The sequence below is a fragment of the Eretmochelys imbricata genome, chromosome 2 (assembly GCF_965152235.1).
Source record: "Eretmochelys imbricata isolate rEreImb1 chromosome 2, rEreImb1.hap1, whole genome shotgun sequence".
NCBI classification, from domain to species: Eukaryota; Metazoa; Chordata; order Testudines; family Cheloniidae; genus Eretmochelys; species Eretmochelys imbricata.
Window position 1 is genome coordinate 34,257,421 of NC_135573.1, and position 19,684 is coordinate 34,277,104.

The following is a 19,684-nucleotide window of genomic DNA, read 5'->3' on the forward strand; positions in this document are numbered from 1 at the left end:
TCCCCCCCGATTTGAGGGCTGGCCCAGGGTCTGCTGTGTGCCCCCCCAAGTGTTTTTCCACGCCCCGAAGGGGGAGCACTCCAAAGTTTGGGGACCACTGCTCTAAGCACTACCACCACATATACACACAAATGAACAAATGCCTGAAACGAATAGTATCTACTCCCACTGTACCAAACCTTCATGCCACTTGAAGTATCTAAAGTTCAAGTAAACATATATTGAATAGGTGGGCATTGAAGGCATTACATTTAAAGCTCCAGTGAGACAAAGCCCATTAGTTGTGTTGCTTATTAGAGTGCAGTACTATATATTTCTAACTACTAGTATTCTTATCAGTATGTTTATTACAGTGTCTCAATGGATTGTAACTGAAATACCATAGCTCACCTGCTCACGCAGGCAGTACAAAGTCATGGCATTTTCTTTTCTGATAATTCAGGCTTACTGTATGTTCTTTATGCTTCTCCGCGGTAGATACTGGTATTCCACAGTGTACAGAAGGTGTTTCCTGAGGCCTTTATCACAGCTTATGGCCACTGTCCGACATGCTATGAGCACCTACACAAGAAGTACTCCCTCATTTTAGGAACATAATTTTATAGCAGTACTTAATGGCATATAAGGAACAAAAGTGCAATACCATATAATGACATTTGCATTCTTGACTGGCATGAGCTTGAGTAAACAAGTATCACAACCTCCTCCAGAAGGACAATCACACAACCAGGAGGGTTCCCAGAAAAGGGCAGGTTTGAAATACAGCTAAGATTTATTCTCTAGTCAAAGCAAGTAAGGTGCCATATGAAGGGGAGATTAGGCATGCAGATGATTAAAGACTTATTTTTCCCCAAGAGCCTAGTCTTAGATTTACTGAAATAGGATTATGTAAAAAAGGCAAGTTGTTATAAACAGCCAGCTATGGGTTTTAAAATAATTGGTGTTGTGTTCTTTACAGTATATAAAGAAGAAATTAAAGGTTTTTTTGTATTTGGTTATTTTGTTTGTTTGACGACTTTAGAAATATCAGAATTGTTAAATTTGGTCTTCCCAGGTTTTCCTGGAGGAACTCATATGGGTTTTAGAGCACATGTATTGTGAGCTCTTGCACCTTAATTAAAGAGGTGGACTGTAGAATCTTTAACAAAGATGTCTACTTGCCAAAATGTCTGTTAAACATCGAAATTAAATAAGTGCTATCAAAAGCAAACAGCTCTAAATGGTGTAACTAAAACACCCTTCTCCTTACAGCGGCTCAGCTTTCAGTTCCTTGACTCCTGTGGTGTCATAATTTTGTAAAATCTCTGGCCATTACAAACTCTCCCAGGGCAGGCAGAACCTGAATACTATTGTTAAAAAAGAAAGAGACAGACGGTAGGGGGAATGTTGACTACAGATAGGGTGACCAGACAGCAAATGTGAAAAATCCGGACGGGAGTGGTGGGTAATAGGAGCCTATATAAGAAAAATCAGAACTGTCCCTGTAAAATCAGGACATCTGATCACCCTCCCTACAGACTTTCAGACATCAAAAAGAGGAGCAGAAGATTTTGGGGGGATGGAAGGTTTTTGATTGGTTTTTGGTTTTTTTTTTTGGGGGGGGGGAAGGTTTGGCCTAGATATGGGGTGAGAAATGTCAGTGCTGAGGACAGTACCAAAAATATCAAGGACCTTCCCTTTCCTACTCAGCCATAGTTTATAATAGTAAACTCCATGCTGTTCCCATCTCCTCCCAGATCACATTCCCCTCTATGTTTTTCCACTGATTACTGAGCTGCTCTTAAACAGTAGCGCTAATACTAACTGTTATAACCCTTTGATGACATCTTCTTCTATTCTTATAAGCAAACCTTTCAATAGTTAATTGTTTTTGCTCTTATGATACATACGAGTATGCTTTTTGTTGTTGTTCTCACCAGCCACAATTTAAACAGTGATTGACTATTCGTTGTAAGAAACAGCCCTACCCTACCCATTCATATAATCAAATTAACCTTTACATAAATATCCATGGTATTGGTAAAGGATATTAGAAAAATGCTGTAAAATCTTTTATAAATTTCACATCCTCAGGAAGACAAACCTGATTTTGAATGTTTTTGTCATGTAGTTCAAAAAGGGCAGGTTCACAAAACTATTCTGTCTATAATGCTAAGAAACAAAAATAAAATAGGGTAATTTTTTGACCAAGTTGGTGGTTTGGCTGCCAGTACAAATCACAAGGAGTCTGCATTGAAAAACAATCTTTGAATGCTCCACTGTCTTTCAATAGAATAGAAGCAGGAAGAGCATTTAGCTCCTTATGTATACACTCAGGGCTGTCAATAGAGTGAGAGTCATTATTCTGTCTAGGTTCTCATACCATTCTCATCCCTGCAGTATTGAGTGCATTCAGCAACAAGACTAACATCTGTCACATGTGGTTCCTTCCCTCTCTCATCTTCTTCCTAGGGGAAAAACTGTGTTCATAGTATACTTTTTTGGTGGGGTTTTTGGTGTTTCTTTTTTTTTCTTTTAAATGTTCATGCTGCTCTGTGTTTATATAAGAGAAGGCAGGTCAAAGAAGTGCACCTCGCACTTGGATTGGAAGGTGGCGAGTCTGTTATGGTCCTTACTTCCTGTGGGAGTGTGTCCCACAGCCTTGGGCCAGCCCCTGAGAAAGCTCTATAAGCATTTAGGTGGCATATTGGTGTTGGCCCACAGAGGGATATAAAATTGAACAAATGTGTCTGGCTACACTCAAAACCAGAGGATATGAATAGACTCTGGTGATCAAGACAAACAGATTTTGTCTCATATGATATGTATGCACAGTTCCTAGCACAATGGCACAGGGTCCAAGATTAAAACTGTATTCCTCAGCATTGTCATTTGTTCGAAACAGATAGGCAAGATCAGCCCATACTCAGCATTGCCAACCCCAAGCATTCAAAAATCATGACTCAGACCTCCACAAATGAATGGATGAAAAATCATATTAAAATATATATATTTTAATATATATTAAAATATATATATAATATATACATAATATATATTATATTAGGCTGTAGGTTAGACTCCTTTCCTGTTTTCAAATTTTCCTCTACAATCTTGGGGGCTATGAACTGACTTTTATGTTAAATAAAAACTGATCTGTAAGCCACCTGACGCTTTAAGAACAATACCAATATCATGTAACTTGCAATAAAATGGCAACACTAAATACTTGGATGTTTAGTGGACTAGGAACCGCTGCAAGAATGGCAAATCACAAATATGAGCACCACTGACTACATCAGCTATCAGTATTCTCAAGCTAGTTGAAATTCAGAAGAATAATGAAATACAAAAGGGTAGTAGTCAGCCACAGCCCTGTGCCAAACATCACTGCTCTGAAAAATGCTGCTATGTTCATGACATTTTCCAACAGATATGGAAAGAAAATGGGGTAGGAGAAATGTCTACAGACTAACATCTATAAACCCTCCTTTACACAGCAGCTGCTCTCTCTTACTCTGGCAATATTTTAAAAAATATATTCCAATTAATTTAAATTCATTTGGTGCTCTCATGAAAGTGAGTCTGCAGTCGAGTTTCCCAAGAGCCTTTGATTTCCTCTCTGCATGCAGAGACGTGCTTAATTAAAACTTTCCATTAAAGCACCATTAGCTAGACATACAAGGCATACCAAGTTGTACTTAGACGCCCTGCCAGAAAACCAGCAGTGCTGACTCTTCCCTTAAGCTAATGAAAAGTAGTTTAAACTATCAATGAAAAGGATGATTTATGATCATACTGTATATAAATATACAGCAGACAACACATGTCTACCATCTGCAGTTGGTGCAATATAGTCTCAGATACCGTCACTCAGTTTCATCTGACGGGCTCCTGTTACCGAATGCTTACTGGAGATACTACACCAATTATTTTCTAGAACATCATAATAAAGTAAATCACCAATCTGAGCCTTTAAAAGGTGTTAGGCAACTGCATGAACAAATCCCATTATCAAACAAGATCTGTGCAGATTGCTCCTATTCACCACTTTCAAAATTTACTCATAGGGCCTTATACCCACCCCACAAAGATGCAGATGTTACTGGATGCCGCTATTACAAGTTACATCATGGAATTCATACAAAAAAAATCAAATTGTTGGGATTTTTTGTTATGATGTAAAGGTTCAAAAAGACAAATTAAAGACTCTAATAATTTGTGTTTATTTAATTTTGTGGGACAAAAAAAAACTCTTGAAGAAATAAAGATCACTAAAAAAATATGTATTGCAAGGAGTGTTTGAAAAGCCTGCAGAATACTACAAAAATTTTCATTACAATGCATTTGCGATGCTCGGAGGACAGCATAAAGCAGCAGAAAAATACCTAGTGAGCAAGTTACTAGACATCCTAATAGGGAAACATCTCCTTTTCGCCAAAGATGAAGTGCTGTTATTTCTATATCTGAAAGAGAATAGGCAGTTATTATTATGATCACGCCTAGAGACTGCAGCTCCATTATGCCAGGCACTGGTTACCAGACATGTACATTTCAGATAGGTTGGGAAGAGAGGGTTCACATTCAGATTAAGCTGAAACTAGGATTGTTCGAAATCAGGGCTAGGTTTCAGGTTTCACAGCACTGACCATCTTGAGAGAGAGTCTCAGTAAAATTCAACGATCATGGCAGATATCTTGTGGGACCAGCAGATCTCAAAGATTTTGCCATTAAGATAAACTGTTCTCATGAGATTCCAGATATTTTGAAGCCAAAATCTGACAAGAACAACAGTTCTAGTAAAATTGGAGCCATATCCAAAATCAGAGCTAACCATTAGCATATTAAGGACTCAAAATACAAAGCACTTAGGGCCCAATTCAGCACAGAATTTAAGCACATGTTTAAATCTCTCTCTATTCAGCAAAGTACTTAGGTATATGCAATTAAGGTGGATGCCTCGTTAGCACTACAAAAGTAATCAACTGTTGAGAATTAGGCCACTTCCACCTTAATTGAATTGGCCTCTTTAGCACTGACCCCCCCAGCTGGTAAGGCAACTCCCGTCTTTTCATATATATATATATACTGCTTACTGTATTTTTCACTCCATGCATCTGATGAAGTGGGTTTTAGCCCACGAAAGCTTATGCCCAAATAAATTTGTTAGTCTCTAAGGTGCCACAAGGACTCCTCGTTGTTTTTATCTTACAAGAGGAGACTAAAAGAGTGCACTTCTGGAACAGCTTTCAGTAGGAGTAGTTGGGGCAAACAATCTAACTAGTTTTAGAATGGAGCTTAATAAGTTTATGAAAGGATTTATATGACAGGGTTCCCTGCATTAGCAGGGGACTGGATTCATTTCTATGGACACGAAAGAGAAAGTGACCTCATATTGTGGCTCCCAAAATTGTTCAAAAGTGATTTCACAAAGCATTACCTTTGCTACCAAGGGGATGCGACATCAGGACCAGATGGAGGAGGCTCCAATAAGGCCTGATCCTGCATCATTAAAATAAATGTGACTTTTCCTATAAGACTTCCTGGTTCCACTTAAAGCAATGGCAAAACTCCCATTGATTTCAATGGTGGCAGGATTTCTTCTTTAATAGGAGCAGGGCCATGCTGTGTAATCCATGCCCATTCCAAATGTATCCACAAGACCATGCATTGGAAGGTGCCCAACCATGAACATCTAGAAGGAATCTCTCCTTGAACCACAAGCAATCACACTGTCTCCGAACTCTTATTAATTTAATAAAACAGGATAGGATTTGGTCTACAATGGGAAAGCTGAGCATAGAATTACTCACAAATTATTCTCCCGTAATCAGAGAGTTAAAAAAATGTTAATCAAATTACAAAAGATGGAGTTATAGAGAGTGCTCTGTAATTTCAAGTGTCAACCACTTCTGAAGCTATAATTTATGGTATTAGTGTTTATACTTGAATTTAGAATACAATATTATCATTATGGACTCCGCAGGAAATAATCAAATGATTCTTATGAAAACTCCTAGGTACAGCAATTAAAACAATGGCAGAATACAATTCTATAAATTACAGAAATGACAAAAAGGTAACATTGAAATAAAGGGGGAGATTTTTCAAAGGCACAAAGGGCCATGCTTTCTCATTCCCTCTCTGAGGCTGCTTGGACCATTGCGCATTCTGTGACCTTTCCCCACTTCTAATAGCTTCTCTGCCACAACCACATGAATATCTGCTAAGAAATTATCTTCAGCAGCACAATCAGTAGAAGCACATAATCACCCGTATATTTAAAGCACAGTGAGCAATAAATGACTAAAATTTAATTCTCTCTGTTTTGGCCTGAGTGCATGTGACATTCACTGTGCCATTTCTGGATCCTTGCAATAGAGAGTGGCACTGCTTGAATACAACTTTAACATGCCTTGTCTCTTCTGCTGTATTAAGCCGTTAACTTTGTTATTGCTGAAGTTTGTTACTGTAGCAAAATACATCATTAAAATGTAATAAACTTTACAGTCATTTTCCAAATATAGACATCAAATATGCAGCAGCATCTTATCACTTCCATGTATGCAATCTGAGTGATATAAAAGGGTTTAATAGCTATTTGTTCTTTAATTTGATCACAGCAGATATACTATGGCATATAGATGTATATACTATACTGTACTATAGCGGGGCAGAAGAATGCATTCATCTGCACTGACTGACTCTTGGTTTTGCATATTCTATATTTTTGAACTAAAACATTCTTTTTGCATAAATGCTACTCTCTTCTGAGCGTGGGGTCACCTTTCACAGCCCATGGTATGGTGCTCAGTGAGAGCCTAGATTTAACAACTAAGGCCATGTCAACACTTCAAAGCTTACAGTGGCATAGTTGTGCCTCTGTAAGAGTGCGAACGGGAGCTCTCCCGTCAACATCATAAAACCAGCTCAAAGAGCAACAGTAGCTATGTCAGCCGAAGAGTGTCTCCTGCCAACAAAGTGCTGTGCACATGAGCGTTTATGCCAGTAAAACTAATTGCACTTAGGGGTGTGGGTTTTTTCACAACCCCGAGCGACAAAAGTTTTGCCAATGTAAGTGCTAGTGTAGATATGGGCTAAATGATTTCATGGAAATACTACATAAAATACCAACACAACAGAATCCAGAGTCTGCAGTTCACTCTGTCCCTGTGGTCTAGAGCCCAGCCTTCCAAACTGGAGGTGATCCCTTTGACCTCTGCCACCACATCCTTACCCAACGCTGCCTGCTCAACATGCAGGTGATGGTGTTTGGGGAGGGAAAGAAAATGGGATGGAGCCTATCAGTACAGCTAAGAGTGACGGCCAGCTGGGATCAGCTGAGAGCAATGGGAAGTGTTCCTAGTCCACACTGAGATTCCTCAGCACTCCAGTGGCAACTGGCCCTGGGAGTGAGGGCCAAAGTTCTATATATGTACCTCAGTCTAGATGTTAAGCCACAAATTTACTTTAAAATGCAACATACCTTACAAAGCCATTAGTGATCTCAAGCATAAATGCAGTGTTTGGTTTCACACAACATGTGGCACAGATATCCACTACGCGAAAGCAATGGGACTACTCATGGGAATAGAATTAAGCAGGATCAAGCCCCAAGCCCATACTATGGATTGTTTTATCCATCTCTTTCAGAAAACTATCCAGTTCAAAGGGGAATTCTGCTTAATGATGAATGGGATGATATGGTGTTTCAATCTTTGGTGTAGGCAGTGGACACTAATGCCTCTTTCCTCTACCAATAAATAAACTACAAAGCAAAATGGTGACATTAAACAAGAGAAGTTACAAAGTGACAGAGGTTGGACAGCTCTGGGGCTGCAGAAAAGGACCTCAGGATTTACATTAGTACAATACAAAAGGCTAGTCTGATGCTTACATTTTTAGCCAAAAGACCCTTTAGTAGATGCTTGAAAGTCTGACAATGCAAAACAGAATAACAGGTTTTCATTTAATTTACCAAATATGTCTATATTTGCAAGTGGACAGTTACTTGTGCGTGTTCTCCATACTTACATCAAGTGTCCACATATACTGTGCTGGGCACAGGTACACTCTGCACACAGGTGTATGCATCCTCATCCACCATGCCCCCTTTCAATATGCGACATTAGCACTAACATTTATGGGGCAGTATCGCAGATTCCTGTGCATCACAGGATGCTCTATGGACAGCCTTGCTGCATATTGTTAGAACCATGCGGCACGTCCACACATTTGACAACGGCATCTCCCTTAGGTGCTGGAAGTAGGTGTGTTGCTGCACCCCCTGGCTTGAAGGAGTTTCCATTATATACAAGGCTTGCAGTTTGGTTCAATGTCTCTCAGCTCCCCCACTATAAAAATTGTTCAAGCACTCCTGTATCTCTCTGACATTGCTCCCTTCTGCCAAATTCCATTGGAGAGATGAAGTAAGTCCATGAAGATGTATAGAAGCAGGTGGTTATTGCCTTTAGAAGCTGGCAACACCTGACAGCTACTGGTCAGTTGCCAACCAGTTCAGGGCTGGGAAGTCAACTGTCAGGCCAATGATTGTACAGTTTGCTACACTATCAATATTGTGATCTGCCCACAGGTGGTTCCCATAACCCAAGTCCCTGAAATTACAGCAAAATTTCAGGGAATTGGTTTTCCAAACAGTGTGTGGGCCATTGATGTAATGCACATCCCGATACTTTGTCCACCAAAAGGGGCCAGCAAATATGTAAACTGCAGTGGTTACCACTCGCTGGTTCTCCACAGCTTAGTGGACCACAGGGATCAGTTCACGAACACAAAGTTGGGACACATGGGAAAGGTCCACGAAACCAGGGTGCTCAGGAGTTTCGGATTGTCTCACAGGAGGGAAAAAAGGACTTTACTCCCACAAAACAATGTGACTATGTACGGTGTTTCTGTGCAGACTGTGTATTTCTGTGTATTTTGGGGGACCCCACATGCCCTCTACTACTGTGGCTAACGAAACCTTACCCAGACATCGCTGACCCGAGAAAAAGGGAATTCGACTACAGACTGAGTAGCTGTAGAATGGTGGTGTAGTGTGCACTGGGGATCTGAAAACCCACTGGGGACACCTTCAGACCCATCTGGATGCCAATGTAGCCAAAACAGTTCAGATTATTGTGGCATATTGTGCTTTGCATAATGTATGTGAGGCAAAAGGGGAATACTGCCATAGTGATTGGGCACAGGGCACTTCTGTTTTCCAAACCTTTACTGGCAGCCAAATCCCATCCTGCACGCACAGCTCCTGATTCCCAACAGGTCAGGGAAATTTGTGATGCTGTGCACTCATACATAATGGAACAGTGGGGAGTCAGAAGGTGACGTGGGACTGTCAAGGTACACTACTGCAATGCTATGGTGCTGCTTGAAAGTTCTCAATTGAGCACCGCCACGTATTTCCTTTGCAAGGTACTTCGATGGGTTTTGATCCCCTGCAGTTAATGTACTAACTGAAAGCAGACATTTGGGGTGGACCCTCAAAATTAATACCTTTGGCTATGGTTTTGTGCTGTGGAGGCTGTTAGTGCACTTTAATGCCATAGCAATGTGTTACCTCAAGGGGAATAAGGCAAGGCTTCTGTCAAGGTTCCTTCCCCACTCTGAACTCTAGGGTACAGATGTGGGGACCTGCATGAAAACCTCCTAAGCTTACTTTTACCAGCTTAGGTTAAAACTTCCCCAAGGTACAAACTATTTTACCCTTTGCCCTTGGACTTCCACTGCCACCACCAAACTTTATCTGGGTTCCTAGAAAACATAGTTTGGACACATCTTTCCCCCCAAAATCCTCCCAACCCTTACACCCCACTTCCTGGGGAAGATTTGGTAAAAATCTTCACCAATTTGTATAGGTGACCACAGACCCAAACCTTTGGATCTTAGAACAATGAAAAAGCATTCAGTTTCCTTACAAGAAGACTTTTAATAGAAGTAAAAAGGAATCACCTCTGTAAAATCAGGATGGTAAATACTTTACAGGGTAATTAGATTCAAAACATAGAGAATCCCTCTAGGCAAAACCTTAAGTTACAAAAAAGACACACAGACAGGAATATTCATTCTATTCAGCACAGCTATTTTCTCAGCCATTTAAAGAAATCATAATCTAACACATATCTAGCTAGATTACTTACTAAGTTCTAAGACTCCATTCCTGTTCTGTCCCCGGCAAAAGCATCACATAGACAGACACAGACCCTTTGTTTTTCTCCCTCCTCCCAGCTTTTGAAAGTATCTTGTCTCCTCATTGGTCATTTTGGTCAGGTGCCAGCGAGGGGGGGAGAAGAAGAAACACAAACATCACCAATACAATGAAACAGTGACTGGTTTTAGAGCTTGAAGCTCAGACCCACAAAACCTCTCTTGGTGTTCAGAAAAATAATAAATGAAACCCCAATACAGAAACCTCTCCCACTATATTCAGGCGCAGCGAGTGCTATGCACAGACGCGAGGCCCAGAACCTTCAACTCTCTGGCTGATTGGGAGCCTTTGAGGAGGACCACTGGGGAGACCACTGCAGGATTCCCTCACGGGTAAGATGGCTTCGCCGTGGCAGTAATGATGATGACGACAGGCCTCTCCTTCCTCTGTCTCGCTTCAGGGTAGACGATGTTCTTCTCTCTAGCTCTGGAGCGTTGGGAAGACACGACCGTGCACGCGCTGCCGCTGGAATGGACAACCCCGCGCAGGCGCTGAGCAAGATCTTATATAATCTTTAAGGAGGGAAAAGTTGGGGGCTGGCTTTGGTGGAAAAAAATGGTTCTGTCCGGTTTGAGCCAGGGGACTCCAGTGTCTAAGTTGTAAACAAATTGGCTTACAAAGATGGAGTCCAAGGGTCACAGATTATATACTCCATATTGGATTTCATTAGAGCCAGTGATTTACATAACCTTTATCTTATATATATTATTAAAACATCTAATTAAACACATTTAAACAATACCAACACAACATTTTTTTCTAACAAATGTTTTGCCACATATTATCTGCTCTGTTTCAAGTTGTTTTATAGGGAGCACTGAAGCATTGTTTAAAGTTATTAGGAACAGTTCTGTAAGGTTCTGGGAGGGACTTAAGACATTCATTCAGTTCTCTCTTATGCTGTAGCTCTTATCAAGTGCTATTCACTGCTGTCATGCCACTGGGGTAGGACGCTGGCTTCTGGCAGCAGGCAGTGCTCCACCTCTATTCCCAACCCACCCACCATAGTGATGAAGAACTATTAGACTGCTCCAGCAACAAGTGATGAGAAATTGCCCCCAAAGGTGGAGGAGGAGAAGCCATGAACCCCCAAAGCTGGTAGAATCACAGCCACCACTTCCAGGAGGAAATGTAGGGTACTGGTGGTTGGTGACTCCTCTGAAGGGGACAGAGGCATCCATCTGTCAGCCCTACATGGCATCCTGGGAAGTATACTGCCTGCCAGGGACCCATATCCATGATGTTATGGAGGGACTGTTGAGGACCATCCGGCCCTCTGACTACTGCCCCATGAAAGGATGATGTCATGGTAGGAGTCTACTATAGATCACCTAACCAGGAAGAAGAGGTGGATGAGGCTTTTTTAAAGCCACTAACAAAATCATCCAAAGCACAGGACTTGGTGGTGATGGGGGAACTTCAACTACCCAGACATCCATTTGGAAAATAACACGGAAGGGCACAGATTATCCAACAAATTCTTGGAATGTATTGGAGACCCTTTTTTTTTATCTCAGAAGATAGAGAAAGTTACTAGGGGAAAGACTGTTCTAGATTTGATTTTAACAAATAGGGAGGAACTGGTTCAGAATTTGAATGTTCATGATTCTAAGGAATGGTACGAGGGAAAACAGCACAATAAAGATAATGGAGTTCAAGAAAGTTGAATTTGGCAAACTCAGGGAGTTGGTAGGTTAGGTCCCATGAAAAGCAAGCAAGGGGGAAAACAGTTCAAGAGCATTGGCAGTTTTTCAAAGAAACATTATTAAAGACAAAAGAGAAAACTATTCTATGCATAGGAAATATAGGAAGTATGGCAAGAAACCACCTTGGCTTAACCAGGAGATCTTCAATTATTTGAAATTAACAGTCCTACAAAAAGTGGAAAAGAGGTCAAATTTCAAAGGATGAATATAAACAAGTAACACAAGTATGCAGGGACAAAATTAGAAAGAGCAAGGCACAAGATGAGATTAAACTAGCTAGAGACATAAAGGGTGACAAGAAAACATTCTACAAATACATTAGAAGCAAGAGGAAGACCAAGGACACGGCAGGCCCATTACTAATTACAAAATGGGAAATGACTGCCTAGAAGGAATGCTGCAGAAAGGGATCTGGGGGTCATAGTGGACCACAAGCTAAATATGAGTCAACAGTGTAATACTGTTGCAAAAAAAGCAAACATAATTCTGGGATATATTACCAGGAGTATTGTAAGCAAGACACAAGAAGTAATTCTTCTGCTCTACTACATGCTGATTAGGCCTCAAATAGAGTATTGTGTCCAGTTCTGGGCGCCACATTTCAGGAAAGATGTAGAACAATTGGAAAAAGTCAGAGAAGAGCAACAAAAATGAATAAAAGACTAGAAAACATGACCTAGAAGGGAAGAATGAAATATTGGATAGGTTTAGTCTGGAGAAGGGATGACTGAGAGGGTAAATGATAACAGTTTATAAGTACATAAAAGGCTGTTACAAGGAGGAAGGAGAAAAAATATTCTCCTGAACCTCTGAGGATAGGACAAGAAGCTTAAATTACAGCAAGGGCGGTTTAAATTGAACATTAGGAAAAACTTCCTAACTGTCAGGGTAGTTAAGCACTGGTATAAATTGCCTTGGAATCTCCACCATTGGAGATTTTTAAGAGCAGGTTAGACAAACACCTGTCAGGGATGGTCTAGATAATACTTAGTCCTGCCATGAATGCAGGAGACTGGACTAGATGACCTCTCAAGGTCCCTTCCAGTCCTACGATTCTATGGTTGCCCCCATGGTATTCGTTGCCAGTGGTATTTGTTCGGTGCAGGTGGGTGTATCCTTAAAATACCGCTCAGTGTCAGGTATCTTCACTGGTAGTTTAGTTTTGTTTCCTTTCTATTCACCTTTTATTAGTAACCAAGACAAAGACTTCTCAATAAAATTCACGTGCTGTGAATCCTGTTACTTACCCCAAATCTCTGGGAAGTATCTAGTATCATACTCAGAAAACAAGATACAGACACAAGTGAAGGAACAGAAACTTTTATTTACATACATACATGGAACAGTTTTTAATAGGAACAAATTAACAAAAAAAAATTGCCAAATCCCCTCGGGAGACATCTCCTCACTCCTCCCTTCCCCCTCTATGACGAGATAACTGGTTCTGTGGATGAAGGGAAAGCAGTGGACGTGTTGCTCCTTGACTTTAGTAAAGCTTTTGATACTGTTTCCCACAGTATTCTTGCCAGCAAGTTAAAGAAGTATGGGCTGGAAGAACGGACTATAAGGTGGATAGAAAGCTGGCTAGATTGTCGGGCTCAACGGGTAGTGATCAATGGCTCCATGTCTAGTTGGCAGCCGGTATCAAGTGGAGTGCCCCAAGGGTCGGTCCTCGGGCCAGTTTTGTTCAATATCTTCATAAATGATCTGGAGGATGGTGTGGATTGCATCCCCAGCAAGTTTGCAGATGACACTGAACTGGGAGGAGAGGTAGATACACTGAACTGGGAGGAGGGTAGGGACAGGATACAGAGGGACCTAGACAAATTGGAGGATTGGGTCAAAAGAAATCTGATGAGGTTCAACAAGGACAAGTGCAGAGTCCTGCACTTAGGACGGAAGAATCCAATGCACAGCTACAGACTAGGGACCAATGGTTAGGTAGCAGTTCTGCAGAAAAGGACCTAGGGGTTACAGTGGATGAGAAGCTGGATATGAGTCAACAGTGTGCCGTTGTTGCCAAGAAGGCCAATGGCATTTTGGGATGTATAAGTAGGGGCATTGCCAGCAGACTGAGGGACGTGATCGTTTCCCTCTATTCAACACTGGTGAGGCCTCATCTGGAGTACTGTGTCCAGTTTTGGGCCCCACACTACAAGAAGGATGTGGAAAAATTGAAAAAGTCCAGCGGAGGGCAACAAAAATGATTAGGGGACTGGAACACATGACTTATGAGGAGAGGCTGAGGGAACTGGGGATGTTTAGTCTACGGAAGAGAAAAATGAGGGGGGATTTGATAGCTGCTTTCAGCTACCTGAAAGGGGGTTCCAAAGAGGATGGCTCTAGACTGTTCCCAGTGGTAGTAGATGACAGAATGAGGAGTAATGGTCTCAAGTTGCAGTGGGGGAGATTTAGGTTGGATATTAGGAAAAACTTTTTCACTAGGAGGGTGGTGAAACACTGGAATGCGTTACCTAGGGAGGTGGTGGAATCTCCTTCCTTAGAAGTTTTTAAGGTCAGGCTTGACAAAGCCCTGGCTGGGATGATTTAATTGGGGATCGGCTCTGCTTTGAGCAGGGGGTTGGACTAGATGACCTCCTGAGGTCCCCTCCAACCCTGATATTCTATGATTCTCACAAGGGGCTCAGGGGGTGGTGGGGTTTGGGGCTGAAAACAGGCTGTACACCAGGGATTGGGTCAGACTCATCATTCCCCTCCTTAATGCTCTGGGGAGATTCTTCCAAGAGGGATTTCAGGTGACTGAGGAGGATGTGGTGCCAGGTGTCCAGCATGCTTTTCCCTGGCAGGGGAGCTGGGATTCACCACTTCAGCAACAGACTGCTCGGCAACTGGAGGAGCAACATATGGTGCCTGTTCCTGCAGATTTCAGAGTAGCAGCCGTGTTAGTCTGTATCCACAAAAAGAAAAGGAGGACTTGTGACACGTTAGACACTAACAAATTTATTTGAGCATAAGCTTTCGTGAGCATCCGATGAAGTGAGCTGTAGCTCACAAAAGCTTATGCTCAAATAAATTTGTTAGTCTCTAAGGTGCCACAAGTACTCCTTTTCTTTTTGTTCTTGCAGAGGAGCCGTGGCCATGGCATCAGTCGGGCCTCAAAAGCATTCCACCACAAATTGGACTAGCTATTGCACAAGTGCAAGATCCTTTTCTCTCTGTGCATGCTACCATTGCCTGTGCTCTCTCTCTATTTGCAGGAATGCCTCATCCTTAGAGCCCAATCCTCTCTTACCCTAAGCAAGTCCTACCCTTGATTCCTTCTGTCTGTGCCAACAAGCAAGTCCTCCCGAGTCCTTTGGCATCTTCCTTGGCTATCTCTGCGGTGCCGCTTCTGCCCTCCCAGTGGAATAGGCTCTCTGTCCGCATCAGAATGTCCTAAGACAAGGGTAGCATAATATTTCATTTTGCTTTGGAAGATACCTAAATCTCCTCTCCCCGCACCATACATAACATAACTGTGCTGTCAAAGGCTACAATTCACAAGGAAACTGACTGTATTATAAGGTAGCAGACTGAGTTCCCATGGAAGAGGAGCAGATAACCACAAAGAACAGCTCTCCCAACCACCCCCTTTGCAGCCATGTCTTGTCTGGGGACCATGTCAGGGTGGAGCATGGGTGAGGTGCGGGGGCTGGCTTCAGGCATGTATTACCAGAGCAAGAGGGGATATTCATGGGGAGTTTGGGGGCATATTCAACTTACCAGGCTCGGATCCCAGTTCCTGCCACAACTTGGGGTCCTCCCCCAACTCAGCAGGGGTTTCCTCAGCCAGGTCTGCCAGGTAGATGTGCGGAATCTTCTGTGTCTCCCATGGCTTCCTCTGGAACTATCTCCGAGGCCCAGGCTGCCTTCTCATCCTGCCCATCACCAGCATCCCACCGTACAATGAGGAGAGGGTCATGACTGAATTCAGACTCAGCACTTGCAGCCCAGGAGAGCCCATGGTTAAGCTCACCGTAGCAAAGGCACGTGCTAGGTCCTCTCCTAGAGTACTGTACGAGTCCTTCATCCTCTAGTACAGGAGCCTGAGGTGCTTCATGCTCTCCCAGCACTTAGACAGAGTCTGGTGAATGCCTGCCTCTTCCAGCCTCTACAAAATCTCCAAATACAGGTGTTTGTTCCTGCTGGTACAGGCTAAGTTATGGAGGATGTGGTATTCTGCCCACACATTGATCAGCACCTGGCCGTGCTCTAGAGACCAGGAGGCAGCTCTTGGAACATGCTCCATGGTCAGCACTGGTGATCAGTACAGTTCATAGGAGAACAAACTGCTCAGTGTAGGTCGCTAGTACCTATGGCAATGGGGGATCAGGGACCTCTCCACCTTTGGGTAAACGTCAGGTAGTAAAGTGATCAGTGCATTGGGAGAATGGCCCTAAAGGACTATCAGTCCCTGTGACCTGGTACACACTCCTTGCCCCCATCCATACTGCACTTTAGAAGGGATACAGGGCCATGCCAAGGCAGAGGGGTGTACATACCCACACCCCTTATGCATGCTAGCTTTTGTTCACTGGACTATCCTTCAGGAATGTACTTCAGATGAGGACAATAGCAGGGCTATGGCACAACAATGCATGTGTGACCACGTACACTCGTGAGTGTAGACACACTCTTAGTGGGAAGTGATTGGTCCATATTCACTGTCCATCTGCCTCAGGGTAAAACCACATCTTATGGCCAAAAGTTAAATGAAACAAATGGGTTTTCACAAAGAACTCCCACAACTTTCTGCAACCAGTGATTGTGATCATGTGTGTCAGGGAGACCTTTCCCTTTTCTTATCCAGCGTCTATCTTTCCCAGAAGTAATCATCTTCTCTTGTATCCAGTCCTATTCCCCTAAGGCAAAGGCCCTCTACAATCTATCCAAAAAGAACACACACCTGTCCTACTCCAGCTCTTCCCTGAACTCTCTGGACTTCCATCTAAGTCCTCTGTCTTCACTTTAGGGGAATCATGCAGGTGCATTTAATGGGAGGCAGAATGTGGGGGGGGGGCTAAACCAGCCCAAAATGTATTAGTTAATTCCTGATAAACAGACAGCAGCAAAGAACAAAAAGACACGAACCATTGTTATTATGTGGCTCCCTCATAAACTTCAGTTATAGCTATGCTTGTTACAGATTTCTTAAGGACTGATGGAGTTTATAAACACACACAGAATCCAGAAAATGTTTCCAACCAAACTAACAATTCCAATTAAGTCAAATTTTGAGTCTGCACTGATTTAGAATGATAGAAATGTAAATGTAGGGCTAGAAGGAACCTCAAGTCTCAAATCCATCCCCTTGAGCTCAGGCAGGACCAAGTAAACCTAGACTATCCCTGACAGGTGTATGTCCAACCTGTTCTTAAAAACCTCCAATGATGGGGATCCCAAAAACTCCCATGGAAGCCTATTCCAGGTGTACTTATTATTGTGTTGTAAATGTGCGGTATGATACAAAGGGGAATACATGGACCGCAATTGCCTCTGTGGCAGCTCCCCCCTTGACACTACGGTTTGGTAGAAATTTCCTCCAGCCATATGGGATTAGTTCAAAAAGATAAGAGCCTTGGGTTATACTATGTCTTCTGTGTAGCCCCTGTTTGGGAACCCAGGGATAGCCACAGCTGGGGATATCCCTGGTAGCCTGACTCCTCTGATGGAGGGTAGATAGCACTGTTAGTCAGAGCCTCCTGTAAATCCCAGAGGCTCTGCCAGGTATGGCAGCAGACTACATAGCCTCTTCTATGAATGGGGCAAATCTGACCCCATGCCAATGGGATAGTCTGAGGAGGATCTCTGCAAGGTAACACTCATAGACACTCTACCCAAGAGTCTCCTTCTATGGGTTTTTCCACAAAGGGATTGTCTGGGCCACAGTATGAAAAACTGCTCTTGCAAAACTGGAGTAAGTATGTAGCATGAATAAAACATCACATCAAACACTTATTTGGGGGGAAAAATACTCACCTCTGCTAGTTCCACGCTGGTGCCTTCTGTAGATTCAATTAATCACAGAGAAATTAGCATGGTAAATAAAAAAGGATGAGAATGGAATACTGAAAACACTTATGACAGTTTAGTATTTAAAGGCATGGGATCTGCTCTTAAATTAAACTGAAGTGAAGGGGAATTCACATCTTTGTTAAAAATGACAGTACCTGTTGTCAATGAGGCTTGTGATAAAGCATCTTGGAAATATTTTCCTTCCTCAGAAGCTGCATATTTGAAAAAATTATTCTGATAGAACAACTGTTTTTTTCAACTTCATTATTCATTCAGGATTAGTTCAAATAGATAGGATTCACTGAATACAAACCTTGCACATAAAACACAGCAGTAGGTAGAAATAAGAGTTCAGCTACAATATACTTGGTAGCTTTTTACAATTTGATGATGAGAGAGCTTAGGCTTTAAATCGAAGTGCTGTGATTTTGTTAAAAATAACTCTTCTGCATCATAATTAGCACCACAATACTAGAACTCATTCAGATTTCATTTTAGAGGAGAACAAACCTTTAATTTCCTTTTCCCGTAAGTTAACTGTTTTGTGTAACACAACATTTCCTTGCAAACAGTATTTTTCCATAAGCAGACTATTAAATATGAAGACTGAAATTTTCAAAAAAGTACCCACTGATTTTTTTTGGGGTGGGGGGGGTCAACCTGGGAGGCTGGCAGGTTCAGCACCTCTGAGTATTCTAAACTGAGCACCCAAAATTTGGGAATCCAGAATTAATGGCCACTTTTGAACATTTGGACCTAAATACATTACAGTTGTCTAGATTTGAAGAGGGGGATCACTATCTACTGAAAAAAGAAAAGGAGTACTTGTGGCACCTTAGAGACTAACCAATTTATTTGAGCATGAGCTTTCGTGAGCTACAGCTCACTTCATCGGATGCATACCGTGGAAACTGCAGCAGACATTATATACACACAGAGATCATGAAACAATACCTCCTCCCATCCCACTGTCCTGCTGGTAATAGCTTATCTAAAGTGATCATCAAGTTGGGCCATTTCCAGCACAAATCCAGGTTTTCTCACCCTCCACCCCCCCACACACAAACTCACTCTCCTGCTGGTAATAGCCCATCCAAAGTGACAACTCTCTTCACAATGTGCATGATAATCAAGGTGGGCCATTTCCTGCACAAATCCAGGTTCTCTCACCCCCTCACCCCCCTCCAAAAACCACACACACAAACTCACTCTCCTGCTGGCAATAGCTCATCCAAACTGACCACTCTCCAAGTTTAAATCCAAGTTTAACCAGAACGTCTGCGGGGGGGGGGAGTAGGAAAAAACAAGGGGAAATAGCCACTCCCAGTCTCTATTTAAGCCTAAATTAATAGTATCCAATTTGCAAATGAATTCCAATTCAGCAGTTTCTCGCTGGAGTCTGGATTTGAAGTTTTTTTGTTTTAAGATAGCGACCTTCATGTCTGTGATTGCGTGACCAGAGAGATTGAAGTGTTCTCCGACTGGTTTATGAATGTTATAATTCTTGACATCTGATTTGTGTCCATTTATTCTTTTACGTAGAGACTGTCCAGTTTGACCAATGTAAATGGCAGAGGGGCATTGCTGGCACATGATGGCATATAACACATTGGTGGATGTGCAGGTGAACGAGCCTCTGATAGTGTGGCTGATGTTATTAGGCCCTGTGGCCTAATAACAAATCTTGGGAGACAGGCCAGTCCTTGCCTACAGACAGCCCTGCAACCTGAAGCAAATACTCACCAACAACCACATACCA

General features: G+C 42.3%; 1 protein-coding gene across 2 annotated transcripts in view; it reads right to left on the minus strand.

Annotated features, from left to right (window-relative positions):
- OXR1 (oxidation resistance 1) overlaps positions 1-18,766 on the minus strand; it is a 404,602-nt gene extending 385,836 nt beyond the window's left edge. For both annotated transcript variants that reach the window (XM_077809882.1, XM_077809881.1), the window contains exon 1: positions 15,180-18,766. In XM_077809882.1, coding sequence (XP_077666008.1) covers positions 15,180-15,379 — 200 coding nt within the window. In that variant the 5' untranslated portion in view covers positions 15,380-18,766. The remainder of the gene's footprint in view (positions 1-15,179) is intronic.
- Between the last annotated feature and the right edge of the window lie 918 nt (positions 18,767-19,684).